This window comes from Crocuta crocuta, unplaced genomic scaffold (assembly GCF_008692635.1).
Source record: "Crocuta crocuta isolate KB4526 unplaced genomic scaffold, BGI_CrCroc_1.0 scaffold693, whole genome shotgun sequence".
Classification (NCBI taxonomy): domain Eukaryota; kingdom Metazoa; phylum Chordata; class Mammalia; order Carnivora; family Hyaenidae; genus Crocuta; species Crocuta crocuta.
The window spans coordinates 26495-47053 of NW_027527545.1; the positions used below are offsets into that span (position 1 = coordinate 26495).

Below are 20559 nucleotides of genomic sequence, written 5' to 3' on the forward strand. Positions count from 1 at the left end.
AGACGCTTTTTAAATTCTATTAACCTTTCAAAGAAGGAAGTGTTTCGAATTTGCAGCCAGGGGAAAATGTGGGGCTTACTTTGGGATTTCTCAATTTATGATTTATGTATTTTTGTTATTATTACCTGCAAATAGTTTTGTTTTTAGAATAAATCCTCTGAAATAATATGGTGCCTGGAGTTTGCCTCCAAATTATCCTGTGGGGGCAGGGACTGAGTAGAGGTATAGATGAAATAAAAATAACCATAAGTTGATGATTATTGTAGCAGGATGATTGATATTCACGGGTTCAGTTGACTATTTTTTTTTTTAGTTTATACTATATTTGGAATTCCCTATTAAACTGAAAAAAGAACTTTAACTCTAGATCAAATTGCACAAAGTCACAGAGCCTATGAGTGGCAGAACTCATTCAAATTTAGTTGCATTCAACTCCAAGAACAGAGGTGCAATCTCAGACCAGCCTGGAAGTGAAAATGGATTTAAATCACTTCAAAAGAAACATCCTGACTATACAGAACAGATATTAGTATCTGAATAATGACAGGCAGATCTGCAAATTTCTTCATAAGATGTATCTTGTAAAATGGATGGGAATTAATGTTCTTATATGTGTGCCTGTTACTTTCCATGTGTGTAGATTTTGATTCCTATACTAAAAACCTACCACTATCAATTCCTCAGGAGCCTTCTGGAAGGTAAAAGGGAGAACATGCACCCCCTAGGTCCTGTGGGAAAGTCTAGGAGCCTGTCCAGAAGGAAACACTGAGATGCTCTAGAAGCCATGGGGCCATAGGGAAGAGTCACCTTCACCAGGTTGTAGCAGCCATTTCTGTGGGAGGTTTGGATTTCATTCCTCAGCCATATTTACCTTCTCTCTGTGTTCCAGGGCTCTGTGTCCTGCTAATACCACTGGGAGCTATTGCCCGCAAGAATGGAGGTGAGCATGCTCAAACGAACTCCACCCACTACCTGAACCTGAGAGAAGGGACTTTGCACTAGCAAGGGCTTTTTCTTGGGAGTGGTCTTCTTAGGCTCAGAAGTTGACCCTGCTTCTCCCCCAGACTTCCAGTCCATTACCAAGGACAATTCCTTGTATGAAAGCGAGCACTACTTTCTTCTCTGCCCTCCATCTCTTTATCCCCAACTAGGAGTTGGCATCTTCCGAGAGCCTTCACGCCCATATGTCCATTCCCCCACAGCTCCCTGTGCTCGGTGCCCACGCAATGCCCACTGTACCAATGCCACCTCCTGCCGCTGTGATCCTGGATTCACCTCACTGTCTGGAAAGGTCATCTTTAGCACCTCCTCGGAGGTCTGTACAGGTAAAGAGACTGAGAGATGATAGAGGGGGTCATCACAGAGGGTGTCCTTCGGGGGTGTCTAGACTCCTCAGCCCTTGAAGCAGCACTTAATTACATTGTCAAGGGCAGGAAAGAGAAGCCAAGAGACAGGCAATCAGGTCTCATGGTCAAGGAGTATAATGTTAAGAGCTTAGGATTTGGAGCTGGACTATCTGAATTCCAGCTTTTTAACTGATCAGTTGTGCAAGACCAAGGAAATTGAGGCACTGGGACATGAAACAATTTGCTTCATGAAATTGGCACTTTCATGTCCCAGTGCCTCAATTTCCTTATCTGTAAATCAGGGACAATGATAATATCAACCATTTAGTTACGTGTTTTAAAGCAACAAATACATATAAATGGAATCCATAGAGACATAAAGCAAATTGGTGGTTGTCAGGTGCTGGGGGAGGGTAAGTGACTTCTTAAATGAGAAAGAGGATTCTTTACTTTTAATTTTTTTAATTTTAATTCCTTTATAGTTAACATACAGTGTTATATTAGTTTCAGGTGTACAATTTAGTGATTCAACAATTCTATACATCATTATTCAGTACTCATCATGAGAACTATATGCTTAATCCCCTTCACCTAAGGGGATTTTCTTTTGGTGTGATAAAAATATTCTGGAACTAGAGAGAGGGAGTGGTTACACAACATTGTGAATGTAATAAATGCCACTGAATTGTTCACTTTAGAACAGTTGATTTTGTTATGTGAATGTCACCTCAAGGAAAAAATACATAATTAATAAATTAATACACGTAAAACACTTAGCACAGTGTGTTGCATTTGATAAGAAGCCAACACATTTGCTGTTGTGGTTGTTGTTGGCTGTTAATGGGTCAAAGACAGAAGCAGCATGTTGAAGGAGGAGGTCCAGAAGGCCCATGCAGCCATCAGAGATTCAGAATGTTCCACCAACCCTAGTGCTAACTTGCAGGGAACTCCCTATAAGCCATAATTTCAGTTCCTCCATCCAAAAATATCCACATTCAACTTCATGCCAGATGACCATTTGCCATTTGTAAAAACACTATTTCTGAAATTAAAATTAATTTAAACAGCATAATAGCCAGACAGATGGATACTATTATTATTTCTGATTTATAGATAAGGAAACTGAGACCTTGAGAGGTGGTTTGCTCAGACTCGCACAGATGGGCATAGAGCTGGAATTCAGATAGGGTTAATCTGAAGTCCACAAATCTCTCAAGCAAACACTGTCCCTGAAGAAGTTCAGATCAGCAGCCCCTTCAGAAAGTCAATGTTGGCACCATTTTTTAAATGAAGGGAATGAACCTTGAGAGGTGAAGCTATTTGTCCAAAGTCACACAACAAGGAAGAGGAAGTATCTGGACCCATGGCTCAAACTGTAGCATTCTGATGTCTGTCCAGTTGGTCATGAGTTGGACAAAATATGAAATATTCCTATTATGGAATATCAATAGGCATTAAAATTATTTATTATTCTGATGTGGGAAAGTAAGCATAAAATATTCTAAAATCCTGAAAGAATTTGTATATTACAAAAGCTGTGTTCTGACTCCATGGGAAGCCGATGGAAATGTCATAGTGTTATCTTCATAATCAGTGATGGTGGGTGACAGGTACGTGTGGATTTAATATACGGTTCTCCATATAAAAAAATGTTGCAATCCCGGTGGTTGGATATTTAAATGTCTTTGCAGTTTCTGATTTCCCAGTTTTCTCCCATAAGCACGTTATCTTGTTCAGAAAGAAAATGCAAGGGGTAAAATCATTTGAATCTGGTTGTTACCAATCCTACCAGAATTTTGGACATTCTTTGTTCTCACTCGTGTCCAGATATCAATGAGTGTGGTCCACCTTTATACATGTCTTGTGGAAGCCTTGCACATTGTCGCAACGTGGAGGGGGGTTACTACTGTGAGTGTGCCCCTGGGCACGAGCTCCTCTCAGGAGGCACCAAATTCCAAAGCGACAAAGAGAACACTTGTCAAGGTAAGTGGCTTCCACGTCACACAGTTCCCTCATGCCCACGACCAGCCTCATCCTATCACTTACTCCAGAGGTCTGAGAGTCCCTGAGAGAGCATTCTTGGGTCCCTCATGGGCTCCTTCCTCTCATTTCTTGTACTGGTTCAGACTTACAATGCCTTGTGAAGTTATATCTAGAAGATTCTTTATTGCAACATTGTATGCAATAGTTAAGGCTTGGAAACGGATGACTTCCATTAATGGAGCATAGTTTAACATATTACCATTCAGCCATACAATAATAAGCTTCAGAGCCCTTTTTATCAACCTGTTTTTCTTTTTGATGGACGATTCTTTTTTTTTTTTTTTTTTACAAATAGTTTCTTGTCAAATTAGTTTCCACATAACACTCAGTGCTCATCCCCACAAGTGTCCTCCTCCATGCCCATCCCCCCTCCCTCCCACATCCATCAGTCCTCAGTTTTTGTCAGCATTCAAGAGTCTCTCATGGTTTGCCTCTCTCCCTTTCCCCCACCATTTCCGCCCTTCTTCTCCCCCTTGTTCCTCCGTCAAGTTCCTCCTAATCCTCCTATACGTGCAAACATATGATATTTGTCCTTCTCTGCCTCACTTATTTCGCTCAGCATAACACCCTCAAGGTCCATCCATGTTGCTACACATGGCCAGATTTCATTGTTTCTCATTGCCATGTAGTATTCCATGGTATAGATAAACCACATCTTCTTGATCCATTCATCTGTTGATGGACACTTAGGCTCTTTCCATGTTTTAGCTATTGTGGAGAGTGCTGCTATGAACATTGGGGTACGTGTGCCCCTATGCATCAGCACTCCTTTATCTCTTGGATAAATTCCTAGCAGTGCTATTGCTGGGTCCTAGGGGAGTTCTATTGTTAGTTTCCTGAGGAACCTCCACACTGTTTTCCAGAGGGGCTGCACCAGTTTACATTCCCACCAACAGTGTAGGAGGGTGCCCGTTTCTCCACATCCTCGCCACCACCTCACACCAGTCAGAGTGGCTAAAATGAGCAAATCAGAGAACTCTAGATGTTGATGGATGATTCTATGAATTTTAACACAAGTACAGAGCTGGATTACCAACCACTGCACTCAGGATCCAGAACAATCAGTTCCATCATCCCAAAATATTCCTTCATTCTGTTCCTTTATAGTCAGCACACCACCCGCCCTGGCAACCACTCACTTGCAGATATTTTTTCCACCTGTAGCAATGTCTTTCGAAAATGTCATATAAATGGAATAATACAATATTTAGCCTTGTGAGTCAGATTTCATCTACTCAGCGTAACGTTTTTTAAGATTCATCCATATTGTTTTGTGTATCAATAGCTCATTCATTCCCCCTCCCATTTTTGATATTTCTATTTGCCAGAAAGAAAATTGGCTACAGTTAGTTTGCATTTACAATGACTGTTTTCTTTTTTTTTCTTTTATAGTTTATTGTCAAGTTGGTTTCCGTATAACACCCAGTGCTCATCCCAACAAGTGCCCTCCTCCATGCCCATCACCCCCCTTCCCCACAATGACTGTTTTCTTCTTCTTCTTCTATTTATCTGGATCTTGAGTTTAGCTAATAATACAGTTGCGTAAAGTTACTTCTCCTATATGGACTGCAAAACTCTAATCTGTTATTAGATTCACATGTCACAGGTTAGTCCACAGATCATTGTTTTATTGTTTTATTTTTTTTAACGTTTATTCATTTTTGAGAGATAGAGCACGAGCAAGGGTAGGGCAGAGAGAGAAGGAGACATAGAATCTGAAGCAGGCTCCAAGCTCTGAGCTGTCAGCACAGAGCCCAACACGGGGCTCGAACTCATGAACCATGAGATCATGACCTGAGCTGAAGTCAGACGCTTAACTGACTGAGCCACCTAGGTGCTCCCACAGATCATTGTTTTAGAGGGATGGGTATAATAACTTTCATTTTGGCTTTCTGTTAGAATAACCTATATTTTAAAAAGTAGAGATGCCTGGGCCCTCCCTACCCAAGATGTTCTGAACCATGCCTGGGCATGGAGGCCAGATATATATATTTCTTTAGAGTTCCAGTGGTAATTTTGGTGACTAGTTCACCTTTTCATTGCTAAGTAATATTCTATTGTATGGTTATACTGCAATTGGTTTATCCATTCACCCACTGAAGGACACTGGGGTTGTTTCCAGTTTGGGATGATTAAAAATAGAGCTAAATTAGATATCTCTTGATAAACTAGAATTCTTCCCAAGTTGTTTTAAATAGAAAAACATACTATGAGGTGGTATTTATAGTATGCCAATGGCTTTGCTTGTCCCCTCTCTTCCTCTCTTCCTTTCTATTAATCCCAAGCATGTTTCCAGAAGTATATTTTCATCTTAAAACTTTTCTTTTTTTCTATATTCTTTTTTCTTTTTCAACTTTAATATTGTAAATTTTATTTTATTTTTTTCACATCTTTTTTCTTTTATAGTTTATTGTCAAGTTGGTTTCCATACAACACCCAGTGCTCATCCCAACAAGCGCCCTCCTTCATGCCCATCACCCCTTTTCCCTTTTCCCCCACCCCCATCAACCCTCAATTTGTTCTCAGTATTTAAGAGTTTCTCATGGTTTGCCTCCCTCCCCCTCCTTAACTATTTTCCCCTTCCCCCACCCCATGGTCCTCTGTTAAGATCTTAAAACTTTTCAAGTGGTAGTCCAAAAAGCAAATACTACTTTATGGTAGTATTTAGATAATAATTTCATCATTGGTGTGATTTGATTGTCTACCATTGCTCTGAGCTCTGTGCCAGGCACTGCAACTCTGACACTAAAGTACAGGCTGTGTCCCCTGGAGTTTTCACTCCAATAGGCAGACAGATCCACAGACAAATGCAATATAAATCAATAGTTGCTCTTCGCAAACCATCCACTTCATGGGTGAACAATGTCTTTCTCACCACTTTACCTCAGTGCCTAGCACATAGTAGATACTCTGGAAATAACTCATAAGCAAATAACCAGAAAGAACTCAACATCACAGCACCAGAGCTGTGGTCACACCTTGGTCCTGATACTTGGCCTTGATTTTTGGCTAAGTTTTTACAATCTCTGGTCTCGGTTTCCTTATGTCTAAGTCAGGAACAATAATACCTACCCCTGAAGAGATTAAGTTTTTTTTTTTAATCTGAATATTAAGTTGTTTATCATATAAAGCTGTACAGAATACACTTTTAAGAAAAGCTTCATAGACTTACATTAATTGAGGACTTTTCAATCCATTATTGATTTTCACACTAGCCATTTTCTGTTTACACAATTGTTTGACTAATGTTGGAAAGCATCAGACATGGCTAAGAGACAAGGGACGTTTAGTATCCACAAAGAGAAGAGTAAAGTATTAACTCTTTCAATATTGAATTTAATATTCAATGATTCAGATCATTTCATATTAAAATGTGAATGCAATGTATTTGCTTTGAAATGGGTTCACTTTCAGGGCGCCTGGGTAGTTAAGTGTCCAACTCCTTTTTTATAATAATTTATTTTTTTTAAATTTACATCCAAGGTAGTTAGCATACAGTGCAACAATGATTTCAGAAGTAGATTCCTTAATTCCCCTGACCCATTTAGCCCATCCCCCCTCCTACACCCCCTCTCTGTTTGGTCTTCCTATTTAAGAGTCTCTTATGGTTTTGTCCCGATCCTGGTTTTTATATTATTTTTGCTTCCCTTCCCTTATGTTCATCTGTTTTGTATCTTAAAGTCCTCATATGAGTGAAGTCATGTATTTGTCTTTCTCTGACTGAAGTGTCCAACTCTTGATTTAGGCTCAGGTCACGATCTCATGGTAGTGAGATCATGCCCTGCCTCAGGCTCTGTGTCGGGCATGGAATCTGCTTACACTTCTCTCTCTCCCTCTTTCTCTGCCCCTCCCCTGCTCACTCGTTCTCATGGGTGATCTCTTGAAGCCAAGTAGATTTGAAGACACTCACATTTACTCAATGCCATGACCACAATCACATGCCTTCCTTGTTTTTCAACCACAAACTGCTCTGAGAAGGAACTTCCCTTGGGTGGGGAGATAGCAGGGGTGCCTGAGATACTGGGCCCAAAACAAGTTCCCTCTGGGTGTGGCATTTAGAACAGGCCTACCACCCACCCGACAGGCTATAGGCAACGCTGAGGAGTGTGTACACCCAGAGCCTGGAAGTGTAGAGCTGGAGCCACAGAAAATTGAGGGGTGGCATTAATCAGTGGGGTTAGAGGCTCTGTGAGCTGACTACGCATACCTCCCAGTTACCCATCAGACTCCTGCAGCAACACCAAGGGCTGATACCAACACCACTTGGCTGGAAGCAATTCCCAGGCCCCTGGATGAACCGCTGTATTAATTTCTTATTACTAATATAACAAACTTAGTAGTTTAAAACAGTATAAATATATTCTCTTACTGTGTCGAAGGTTAGAAGTTTTAAGTGGTTCCTTCTAAAGGCTCTAGGGGAGAATCTGTTTCCTTGCCTTTTCTGGCTTCTGGAAAATGCCTTCATTCCTTGGTTCAAGTCTCCTTTTCCCATCTTCAAAGTCAACATCATATGTATCATCTCCTCTCCTCTCTGACCTTCTCTCTCCCTTTTATAAGAACCCTTGTGATTAGATTAGGCACACCCATATTATCAGGATAATCCCTCAACAAGAGACTTAATCACCAAGTTCAAAATTTCCTTTGGATAAAAAATAACATAATCACAGGCTCCAGGCATAAGGACTTGGATGTCTTTGAAGGGGCCGTTATTCTATCTACCATACTCACCAAGCAGCTCTGACCTGAAATATCACACACACACACACACACACACACACACACACACGCACACACACGAAGTTCTCATCTTGCCAACCTTGCTTGAATGTAGAGGCCAGTCAACTCCATATGTAAAGGGCCACATCATAAATATCTTAAGTTTTGTGGGCCACAAGGTGTCTGTCACAACTACCCAACTCTGCCATTATAGTGTGAAAGCAGACAGACAACACATACATGTATGGGAGTGGCTGTATTCCAATAAAATTCTATTTATGGATACTAACATTTTAATTTCATATAGTTTTCATGGGTCACAAAAGATGGCTCTTCCTTTCATTTTGTTTTTCCTAGCCACATAAAAAAAATCCTTTACAGAAACAGGCAACAGCCTGGTTTGGCTGTGGGCCATGGTTTGCTGACCGCTGCTCTGAGGTGATTGTTGAGTAGAGAGTTCTATCACCAGATGGCATCCGCCATTTCTTTTATGATGGAATCCTAGATGTCTGACCTTGAGGAAAATGAAGGAAGGTAGTAAGGCTGGACTTACTGAGTATAGGAGAGGTCTGAGCAAGGCTAGGATAGGAGACTGATCCTCTCTCTCATGTTTCTAGATGTGGACGAATGTAGCTCTGGAAAACACCAATGCCACAACACCACCCGCTGCATCAATGTGAAGGGCAGCTACAGATGCTACTGCCACCATGACTGGGTGGCCAGATCCAGGACTCTGCATGGTCTGAACCTCACCATATGTGAAGGTATATAGTCCAATACACACACATGCATACACACAGATGCATGTGCATGTGTGTGCGCACACACTCTTGCACATGAGCATGTGTGTGCGCACAAGACCTCACAAAACAAAAAGCATGCGCGCGCGCACACACACACACACACACACACACACCAGTGGTGCTTCTGCCTCTTTTCCTGCAGAGGTCCCCTTCTCCACATGGACATCACCTTATGGAGTCAACAGCCAGGTGAGTGAGGCCTCAGCAGAAGACTAGAAGCAGAAAGGTCTTCAGCAACCGTCAGTGTCCACCCTCTCCCCAAACTCCCTTTTCAGGCTCTCTGACCCACCTCTGTGTCCTCTTTCCCCAGAGTCTCTCCCACTTCTTTGACAAGGTCCAGCAGTTATCTCAAGACTTCAAGCCAGCTTTGGCCAAGAACACCATCCAGGTAAAGTCAGAACCAGGAAAGAGACAACATATGAAAATCCCATAGAGACCTGGGTCACTTGGGTAGGGATGTAGATAAGCTCCTATGTAATGGACACTGCAACTGGTCCCTCACCCAGGGGGGAGAGAAGGCTAAGGCACCCAGCTATCTAGAAGCACTTTTAAAGACACCCAGGTGCACTAATTTATTTCCCTATTGGTTGGTTCTAGGCTTTGGGCTTATGTCATCCTTGGCCTTTCTGACCCAGGTTGACCTCTGAGTGGCTGAGATCTAAGTGACAAGGACCATCCAAGGAATCTAACGCATGCCATTGTTACCTTCCAAATACCCAGTCTCTAGGGTCTGTTCTCTTGGGCTGAATGGCCACGTCTTCATGCAGCCCATTTGATCCATTGCCCACTGGCTCTTTGTCCCCAAACCCCAGGACCTTGTGCAGGGAATAGATGAGCTGCTGGAGACCCCGGGGGACCTGGAGACCTTGGCTCCCCCAGAGCAGCACTGTGTGGCCACTCACCTGCTCATTGGCCTGGAGGACATCCTGAGAGGGTTGAGCAAGTTCCTGCCCGATGGGCCACTGAACGTGCATGCTCCTGCAGGCACAGGTAAGTATCTGAGTATGTTCCAGTCTCCTGCTCCCTTTGTTCACCTTCTCACTCCCCCCTCTTCCTAGAGACGGCCCCACTGGAGCCAAGTGACCACACTCACATCTCAGGACTTTATTTAAAAGAATTCAGAACTCATATTATAAAATAAGCTCCTGTGACACTAAGTCTTTTATTTGTTTTATGCACAAAAGATGAAGAGTGTTTAAAGGATAAGCAAAAATAAACATATACAAATATCAGTAAGTCTATCATTATGTCGTTTATATAATTATAACAGAAAATTGCAACAATTAGGTTCATAAGAGTAAGGTATTCAAAAATAAAAACACAGCTTGGAAATGAAGAAAATGCAGTTAATCTGGAAAAGTTGAAAACTATGTAATATTTTCTGATCTAATTTTAAGTATAACCTTAAATAACATGTGTCAATGGCTTCATTGTTGAAACACATGCTTATTTCTGTGCAACTTTCCCAGCTTCTTCAGCACCTGTCCTACCCAGGAGATGCCAAAGAGAGAATTAAAAGCTGGCCACAAATATTTGATTCTGAGTCCCGCATCCTCAAGTAGTCTGGTCATTGTTTATTATCTTTCCATCTTTGTGGACTCCTTTTGCACGCGTTTTGAAAGAATTGCAATCATTTTATTCATGGTTTTATTTGGGGCTCAAAGAAAGCATTTCCAGACTTTTTTCTTTTTTAATTTCACCATGTGCAGATGGTAATTACCAGGCAGACTCACCTCAATCAGGTGTTTTTAAACAGTGTTACTGAGATGTAATTTGCTCAACGTTACCCATGTAAAGTGTATAATTCAACGGTTTTTAGCGTATTCACAAAGGTGTGCAGCCATTACCACTAAATACTCTTAGAATATTTTCACCACACCAAAAAGAAACCCCATACCCATGAGCAGTGACTCTGCATTCCCCACAACCCCAGCCCCTGACAACCACCAGCCTGCTTTATGTCTCTACCTGTCTGCCTATTCTGGACATTTCATATAAATGGAATCATATAATCTGTGACCTTACGTTATTGACTTCTTTCACTAAGGATGTTTATCCATGCTGTAGCTGATATCAGTACTTCGTTCCTTTTGATTGGCAAATAGTATGCCTTCATAAGGTTATAGACATTTTTTTTACAAATAGCTTATTGTCAAATTAGTTTCCACATAACGCCCAGTGCTCATCCCCACAAGTGTCCTCCTCCATGCCCATCCCCCCTCCCCCCCACATCCATCAGTCCTCAGTTTTTGTCAGCATTCAAGAGTCTCTCATGGTTTGCCTCTTTCCCTTTCCCCCACCATTTCCCCCTTCTTCTCCCCCTTGTTCCTCCGTCAAGTTCCTCCTAATCCTCCTATACGTGCAAACATATGATATTTGTCCTTCTCTGCCTGACTTATTTCGCTCAGCATAACACCCTCAAGGTCCATCCATGTTGCTACACATGGTCAGATTTCATTGTTTCTCATTGCCATGTAGTATTCCATGGTATAGATAAACCACATCTTCTTGATCCATTCATCTGTTGATGGACACTTAGGCTCTTTCCATGTTTTAGCTATTGTGGAGAGTGCTGCTATGAACATTGGGGTACATGTGCTCCTATGCCTCAGCATTTCTGTATCCCTTGGGTAAATTCCTAGCAGTGCTATTGCTGGGTCCTAGGGGAGTTCTATTGTTAGTTTCCTTAGGAACCTCCACACTGTTTTCCAGAGGGGCTTGTACCAGTTTACATTCCCACCAACAGTGTAGGAGGGAGGTTATAGACATTTTATTTATCTATTCATCAGTTGATGGACACTTAATTTGTTTCTGCTTTGAGGCTATTATGAATTAACATTCATAAACAAATCATTGTGTGAACGTATGTTTTCATTTTTTTTTGGGTAGATATCTAACAGTGGAATTGGTGGGTCATCTAGTAACTCTACATTTAACATTTTGAGCAAGGAGCAGAAAGAGAGGGAGAGAGAATCCCACGAGGGGCAGAGAGAGAGAGAGAGAGGGAGAGAGAATCCCACCCAGGCTCCACACTGTCAGCATGGAGCTCCAAGCAGGGGTCAAGCTCATCTTTGGGTTTTTTAAATTGGGTTATTCGTCTTATTATTGAATTGTAAGAATTCTTTTTGTAGTCTGGACACCAGACCTTGTCAGACTTTGAGTTGCAAATACCTACATCAGATTTAATGACAATGTTGTTTATATTCAAATTTGGAAAATCTTTGAACTAGAGTTATGTCGCAGATTCTGGGTCTGGAGTTCTCTCTTGTCCAGCAAGAGGGCAGACGCAGGATTAAAATGCGAGAGAGACTAATGTCCAGGAGGAGACAAGAGCCCTGAGTAAGGTCCTTGTTCTGTTTTTATTAGTATCAGAAGCCTTACAAGCGTGATGGACATGCAGAAAGACACGATGAAATCGTAAACACTAACTCATGGGTGTGAGGGAAAGGGGGTTTTGAAGATATGCAGTGTTAGGGTGTGGGTCAATAAAAAATCAAAGTCCTGGCGCCAGTTGTATGCTGCAGTGATGAGACGCCAGTCTGTTTATCCTAACTTTCCTAGGGGACAAGACAGACAGAGCATGCTACCTCAAGGTCAACAAGGCACCTTTCTTTTGGTAATTAGCTCCACACTGGGCAACTCCCCCCTGCCTTGTTAACCCATGGGTGCAAGCTCAGGGAATCCCTAAGCTTATTTCCCACAGAATTAGAATTATCATAGCAACAAAAGCCTTGTCTGTTAGCAGTTTCTTCCTTTTCTGGAGATTATGCAAGTTCAGTAGAAATATTTCTAAAAAATGCAATCTCTGGGAACATTTCAGTTTTCAGCTTTTAAAAACGGCCAAGGGCTGCCTGGGTGGCTCAGTCCATTAAGTGTCCGACTCGGATTTCAGCTCAGGTCATGATCTCACAGCTTGTGAGATCAAGCCCCACATCGGGCTCTGTGCTGACAGCATGGAGCCTACTTGGGATTCTCTCCCTGCCTCCTTCTCTGCCCCTCCCTCATCAAAAGAAAGAAAGAAAGAAAGAAAGAAAGAAAGAAAGAAAGAAAGAAAGAAAGAAAGAAAGAAAGAAAGAAAGAAAGAAAGAAAGAAAGAAAGAAAGAAAGGAAGAAAGAAAGATTTAAATGCTCAAATAACAGTATTAAACCACTCACATTACCCTTATTTCGGTACTTAAAATTCATGTGGTTTAGCCGCATACCAAAAAGATCTAATTCCAGTACTGCAGGCAGTAGCCTGACTTCTCCCTCCCCTCATGCCATTGCCACCACCACAGAACTGTCTCTGAAGGTGCAGGAGCAAGGAACCGGGGATGTCACCTTGGGCCAGAGCCAGACAAAGATGCAGCTGAACTGGGATGTGGCACAGGAATCCAGTGACTTCGGTAATGACCGCAATGGGGAAGGGAAGGCCACTGAGACCTTGTGATGGGACAGGTCTCAGTGGCACAGAATTAAACATTAAAGGAGAGTGTAGGGTGGGTGGGGCTCTAGGGGAGAGTCCACCTAAGGAGGAAGGGGCCCTGGCCGTGACCCTGACATGTCAGCCTTGGCCTTGGCCTGCAGGTGCTTCTGTGGTGGGCCTCCTCTCCACTCCAGGGATGAGCAAGCTACTGGGTGAGGTGCCCCTTGTCCTGGACCCTAAACAGCAAGAAGTTCTGCATGAGCACAAAGGCTTGCTGGGAGAGGCCTCCCCTGTCCTGCTCTCAGATGTCAACTCTGCCTTTATGAGCAACAAGAACACCCAGAACCTCAGCTCCCCCGTCACCTTTATCTTCTCCCACCATGTGAGTGCTGGTGTGTTGGGGGTGTGGGTGTTGAAGGAACCAGAGACCTGGGCTCAGCCTCGCTGCTCAGCTCAGCTCTGGGGAGGGGAGGCTCTCCCACAAGCGATCACCTCCCTAGGAAAGTCAGCCCTTCTGAGTCAGCTTTGGGTCAGCATCTCTGAGCACTAGAACCACCAACCAGCTCACATCTGTGCCATGTTCCTACAGTCAGTGACCCCTGGGCCAATGCACAAGGTGCTCTGTGTCTTCTGGGAACGTGGTCAGGGTGGATGCGGTCACTGGTCCACCACAGGCTGCAGGCTGGTGGCCACTGGGGACTCCAGCACCACCTGCCAATGCACCCACCTCAGCAGCTTTGCCGTCCTCATGGCCCACTACGACGTGCAGGTGAGCTCCTTGGGGGGGCCGTGGAGACAAGGATGATAGGGGCTACAGACGACCCGAAAGGAAAGGCTGTGATAAGAGGGGTCAGAAGGGACCCAGGGAGATCAGCATGGAGGGCCAAGCCATCATCCTCTCCTGCCCGGGTGACTGGGTTACTCCTTCCGGGGCAGGGGGTGCGGGAGGGTACCAGAAATTGAGATTCTCCTAGGTGACAGCAGGTAGATAAAAATGAGGACTCTTTTAACTAAATGGCCAGGCCTCATGGGAATCCAGACAAATTCAAACAACACCCCCAAAACAGTGTTCCTCCTGCCATTTCAGCAAAGAATAAAATGTGTTATCCAAGTTTTCCCAGTTAAATTTTTGAAGAGATGGAAAATATTCACATGATTGAAGGAGAAACATCGAAAAGTCTCTTTTCCACCCATGGCCCCCAGTGACCAAGGTCCTTCTTAGAAGAAATCTCCATTCTGAGCCCTTTTAGAGATATTTTATGTATAAACAAGCAAACACATATAATATATAGTTTCATTTTTACTCCAGCCATTGATTGCCCACCATATTCATTCTTATGCATTTTTTCCATTTCAAATACTTTTGAGATTCTGTATCGATACATAAAGAACTTGATCATTCAATTACATAGCTTTCCATTCTGTGGATTTTCCATACTCTAACAAATCTCCAATGACAAACATTTTTTTGCAAGCTTCAGTTTCTGCAATGTTGCAATAACATTGCTGGCTCAGAGTATATTGCCACATATCCGTAGCCACCCAATGGATTCCTTTGCATTTTAATGTTTTGTTTTGGTTTTATTTTATTTCTGAGAGAGAGAGCGTGTGAGCAGGAGAGGGGTCAGAGAGAGAGGGAGATACAGAATCCGAAGACAAGCTCCAGGCTCTGAGCTGTCAGCACAGAGTCCAACACGGGGCTCAAACCCACGAACCGTGAGATCATGACCTGAGCCAAAGTTGGACACTTAACTGATTGAGCCACCCAGGCGCCCCTCCTTTACATTTTAAAGTTGGGTAGCTATACTATCATCCTTGGCTAATCTCCCCACCCACTTATTCAAGGTGTTTCTTTTCAGCGTAAAGATTTGACTTTTCTTTCATTTTTGAAAATATGCCTTGAAATATACTGTTCAACCTTTGTTCTCTTTGATGATTTGGTTCCCTTCACTGAAGACCAATTCTGCATATTGTGCCTCTCATTTGCCTAGTTCTTGTATTTCTTTTCCTCTGATTTCCTTTTACCTCTTTCTTTATATTAACTTAATTTTGACCATCTTTTTCATTCCTGTTCTCTGTATCTCTTAAACTGTGCTTCAATAGGGTCTATTCTTCATATGAGCTCTTCAAATTTTGCCTTCATTACTGCAAATGAATTTCTTCTTCCATTTCTTTACTGGAAATTATTCTAATGCACAACTTCACAAGGTCTCTCTTCTATGAGGCTTTGTATCTCTGCTTTCATTTCTTTCTTATAAAAGCAAGAGCTTCCTTACATGTTTTGATTCAAGGTAAATAATGTCACAATTTTCATCTGCTCCATGTTAACAATTATTTGGTATTCCTTACCTACATTTTTTTACTCTCTCCCTCCTTTTTCTGTGACATTTTGTATAGACCTTGTGTTTTGTCCTTTTGATCACTTATCATTAAGGCAGATGGTGTATCTTGAAGGAGTTATTTTCAAGATATTTATGTAAAAACATGTTCAGGGTTTCGTGGTTTTTGTGTAAGTTTAAATTTTTTATCTAAGCAAAATTAAATGTCAGCAGTAACATTTTCATGTACAAAACCTGTTTTTCTCTACAACCAGAGCCAAACTTCTTGTAAAGATGGTTTATTTGTGTAATTAAACACTTAGCTTCAACTCCTCTGAATCTTTAAACCAACTGGTGGATGAAAACTCCCACCCACATCATTCCCAGTATTGTAATCATGACACAGATTACTCTAGTTTCCTCCAATGTATACTTCTAGTCAATCTTCTCTGATTTTAGAATCTCTTCCAATTATTACCTAGTTTTGCAGAAAGTGGAAATGGTGGTTTTGGTTTTCATTACACTGTGACATTTGAATTATTTCCAAGAACAGGTGTGTGTCTGTGTGTGTGTATGTGCGTGCACACGCAACCTTTGGGCCACCATTTTCAATACCAGAATAATTGACTTTTTCTTTCAAACAAGGATTTCCTTTCAATCTTTTTTTAGGGTTTTCTTTTAATGCTTATTTTTTTTAATTTTCTTAATAGTTTATTGTCAAGTTGGTTTCCATATAACACCCAATGCTCATCCCCACAAGTGTCCATCACCCCCTTTCCTCTCCCCCTGACCCCGTATGCCCTCAGTTTGTTCTAGGCATTCAAGGGTCTCTCATGGTTTGCCTCCCTCCCTCTCCCCCACTATTTTTCCCCTTCTTCTCACCCATGGTCCTCCGTTAAGTTCCTCCTAATCCTCCTATACATGCAAACTATGGTGTCTGTCCTTTTCTGCCTGACTTATTTTGATAAGTACTAGGATTTGGAATGAATCCTTAGCAATGGGGAGAGATGGGAGGGCAGCAGGGGAGACATAAGTGTATGCGCTTTTGTGATCTGTGTAATTTTTCTCAGCCCAAGACTATGATTATTTCCTAGCTGACCTGGTACAAATATTCATGAAGGTGCTCTCAGGTCATTGGGATGGGTAGGACTGACACATCACTTCCAGGAGAGCAACCTGTAAAACAAATAAACATAGTGATACACAAATTTAAGCATCGAAAAACAACCCTCGTAGGTTCAAAGGCTTGATGTCTTTAAGGAGGGTTAGCCCGTCACATAGGTACAGCTGAGTTTATATTAGCTTTACTTCTCTTCTAGACATCCAACCCTCAAGGAATTCACTTTTTAATTGACTTTATTGGAATACAACATATTTTCAATAGAAGTCGATTATATGCATACACTTTGTAAGTTTTAACAGTTGTAAGAAACCCATGTTCTAAATGTGGCTGAGCTGTAGAACTTTCCCATAACCTCAGAAAGACCCTCAGTAGTCTCTCAGTGTTTCCGTCCCAACCCCCAGGAAACGACAGATCTCATTTTATTGCTATAGTTTATTTTGACTGTCCTAGAGTCATTCAGTAGAGTGGAATTGTTCTCTTTTGTTTCTGGTTCTTTGGCTCAACATTCTATGAGATTCTCTCATGTTACTGAGCGTAAAAATAGTTCATTCCTTTTTATTGCTAGATAGCATCCCAACGTATGACTAATACCACAGATTTTTATCTGTTCTCCAATTAATGGGCATTTCCATTGCTTCCAGTTTAGGCTATTATGAATAAAGCTGCTATGAACATGCATAAACACTGTTCTTGTAGACATTACTTTTCATTTCTCTTGGTAAATACCCAGATATGGAGTTTCTGGGTCCTCTGGTAAGTGTATGTTTAACTTCATAAAAAGCTCCCAAGCTCCATTCCAAAGTAGTTGTTACCCTTTACATTCTCACAAAGGAGTATATAAGAGTCGCAATTGTTCCATTTTGCCAACATTATTATCAGAGTTTTTAAGTTTTACCATTCTAGTCTAAACTTTTAAAGATGTGACTGTGATCTCCTCATTGATGGGTCCCAGCAGGAGGATCCTGTGCTGGTTGTGATCACCTATGTAGGGCTAGGCCTCTCTCTGCTGTGCCTCTTCATGGCAGCCCTCACCTTCCTGCTATGCAAAGCCATCCAGAACACCAGCACCTCGCTGCACCTGCAGCTCTCAGTCTGCCTCTTCCTGGCCCACCTGCTCTTCCTCACGGCCATCAACCAGACCAAGATCAAGGTACTGACACTATCACAGAGGACCCCTTGCTCTGCCCCGGGGGATACTCAGTTCGTGGAGCTGTGCTGCATTGATACCTTAATAAATGGCCTTGGGTCCCGGGGAAATTGGAGAAGTAAATAGCCTATTTCACACTGATTAATCAACTAGACAAACTCTCTCTCGACAACTTAACCATATACATGAGACTTCTCTCTAGTAGCAAGGTATGGGAGAGGTGCTGGGGCCACCCTCCTCTCTGACAGTCCCTCCTGATGACTACTTACTCCTCCCCCAGGTGCTGTGCGCCATCATCGCAGGTGCCTTACACTATCTCTACCTGGCCTCCTTCACCTGGATGCTGTTGGAGAGTCTACACCTCTTCCTCACTGCACGCAACCTGACAGTGGTCAACTACTCCAGTATGAGCAGGTTCATGAAGAAAATCATGTTCCCTGTGGGCTATGGAGTCCCGGCTCTAATTGTGGCCATTTCTGCTGCATCCAGACCTCACCTTTATGGAACACCCACCCGGTAAATGCAAATTCCCACCGTCCTTATCTTCTTCAGCACAACCATAGTCATCATAGAATCAATAGCAATTTAATTTCACCAGAACATAAGAGGCAGAGGAAAGGTCAGTGACCACTCCAATGACATCTATCTGGTGGAAGATGGTGTTCATTGAACGACTGTTTTTAAGTCCTTAAGATTTCATTATTTTAAATGCTCATGATGAGGTATTTAATAATTATATACTACACATTTTAGCGATTCTTTATCCCCAAAGGCCAATATTTTCTTGAATCACTTCTCATCTCTCTCTTAGATGCTGGCTCCACACAGACAAAGGATTTATATGGACCTTCCTTGGCCCCGTCTGCACCATCTTCTCTGTGAGTAACGCATGACGTCAGAACATCCTGACTGCCAAACTCATTCAAAGAGCAGGTGTATCAAGAGGTTACAGGGAGGCTGAGCAATCATTCCAATTGGCCCAGGACTGGTGGAGACCCAAGGATGCAGGAATTTCCATTGTAAAGCCGGGACTAACATGTTTCCTGAGACCTGGGACTTTCAGTATTAAAATTTGGAATTTAATGCAAACTGCATCAATCTGACCACCGAAGTTACAGGACAAACACATGCCTGAGTTACAAGGTGGTTGGTCTAGCCTTCCAGCACTGCTACAAAATACAAAAGCTTCTTACCTGCTGGGTTAGGCGTTGGATGAGCTAGGAGGCTGCTTACCAGACGTGGAGTGAATTTAATATGCATGTGGGCTTTCTGCAGATTAATTTGGTTTTCTTTCTGATGACCTTCTGGATTGTGAAAAGCAAGCTCTCTTCAATCACCAGCGATGTGTCCACCCTCAAGAACACCAGGTGAGGATGAGTCAGAGGTTCACACCCCTTGCCCCCCCATACAGAGCATTATCCTCATGGCTCTAAGGATCTGATGTCCTTTCACAGATCCTGAGGGGGCTGGAGGAGAGGCGTACAGCCACCCCCTTGGCAGCCAGCTCAGATGCTGTGGTTTGCTGATGACACCCATGCCAAAAACATCCTATCCATGCACAACCCCAGCATCAAACTACCTCAGCAGCACAAAGGAAAGACTTTGCTCTGAGAAACAGGGATTGTTTCCATGCCTTACATAGTAGGTCCTGAGAACATCATGTCCTTATAACACACTCAAATAATCACATAACTGTTCCCAGAATCCAGTGTCCCCTTTCACGGCCATACCTCATGTGTGCTCTGCCCCCTGCCTTCCCCTTCTCTTGCACCAGGTGAACTCAGGTTCATTACCACATGTCACATTATCTAAGAGTTTGAGGATGTCCTTTCCTTCCCTCAACTCTGCACAGAATCAGTGGTCTCTATTCTGGGCAAAGCATGTGTTGGGTCAGGTCATGGAGAGAGTGAGGACAGGAACAGCCCTGGAAGGGACCTGGGCAGAAGTACCTCACTTTCCAAATGTTATAAGTGATTGTTTTTGTCTTCCCACCAGACTCTAAGGTCTGTGAAAACAGAAGTCTTGTCTTGGTTGCTTTGAATGCCCAGGCACCAGCCCAGCGCCAGGTGCACAGAATGTTCTCGATACTGTCAGCTGAATGAAATTAGGGATCTTCCTGAAACATCATGATCTTTTTGACACTCACGTTCTGGAGTGTCACTACCATCCCCAGTCCTACTCAAAATGCCATCCCAGACCCAAATAGCATTTGTATTTAGAGAGTCATTGACAGTAGAGTTCAAAGTTGATTGTGACTCAGTAGGAAGCATCCGTGGAGTGGACAGGAAAACAGCCCTGGTTGTGTTGTGCATCACGAGCCCCCTTCCTCCTCCCCAGGATGCTGACATTCAAGGCGACGGCTCAGCTCCTCATCCTGGGCTGCACGTGGTGTCTGGGCCTCCTGCAGGTGGGGCCAGCCGCCCACGTCATGGCGTACCTCTTCACCATCATCAACAGCCTACAGGGCGTCTTCATCTTCCTCGTCTACTGCCTCCTCAGCCAGCAGGTACCACTGTCGCGCCCCCATCCAAGACCCTTCCTGTCCTCGCCCCTCTCCGTGAGCTGACCCAAGAGCCCTCTGCCTCTGCAGGTCCTGGAGCAGTACAGGAAATGGTTCAGAGGACTCAGGAAAACCAAAGCCGAGTCTGAGAAGTACAC

General features: G+C 43.0%; 1 protein-coding gene across 1 annotated transcript in view; it reads left to right on the forward strand.

Moving 5' to 3' along the window:
• The window catches only part of LOC144232844 (adhesion G protein-coupled receptor E2-like), a 43180-nt gene that overhangs the window by 334 nt on the left and 22287 nt on the right, over nt 1–20559 (forward strand). The window contains exons 2-16 of the mRNA XM_077765688.1: nt 890–940; nt 1203–1325; nt 3174–3329; nt 8723–8869; nt 9051–9097; nt 9219–9296; nt 9721–9898; nt 13186–13293; nt 13475–13695; nt 13903–14082; nt 17707–17904; nt 18182–18417; nt 18713–18779; nt 19177–19268; nt 20239–20407. Coding sequence (XP_077621814.1) covers nt 890–940; nt 1203–1325; nt 3174–3329; nt 8723–8869; nt 9051–9097; nt 9219–9296; nt 9721–9898; nt 13186–13293; nt 13475–13695; nt 13903–14082; nt 17707–17904; nt 18182–18417; nt 18713–18779; nt 19177–19268; nt 20239–20407 — 2051 coding nt within the window. The remainder of the gene's footprint in view (nt 1–889; nt 941–1202; nt 1326–3173; nt 3330–8722; nt 8870–9050; nt 9098–9218; nt 9297–9720; nt 9899–13185; nt 13294–13474; nt 13696–13902; nt 14083–17706; nt 17905–18181; nt 18418–18712; nt 18780–19176; nt 19269–20238; nt 20408–20559) is intronic.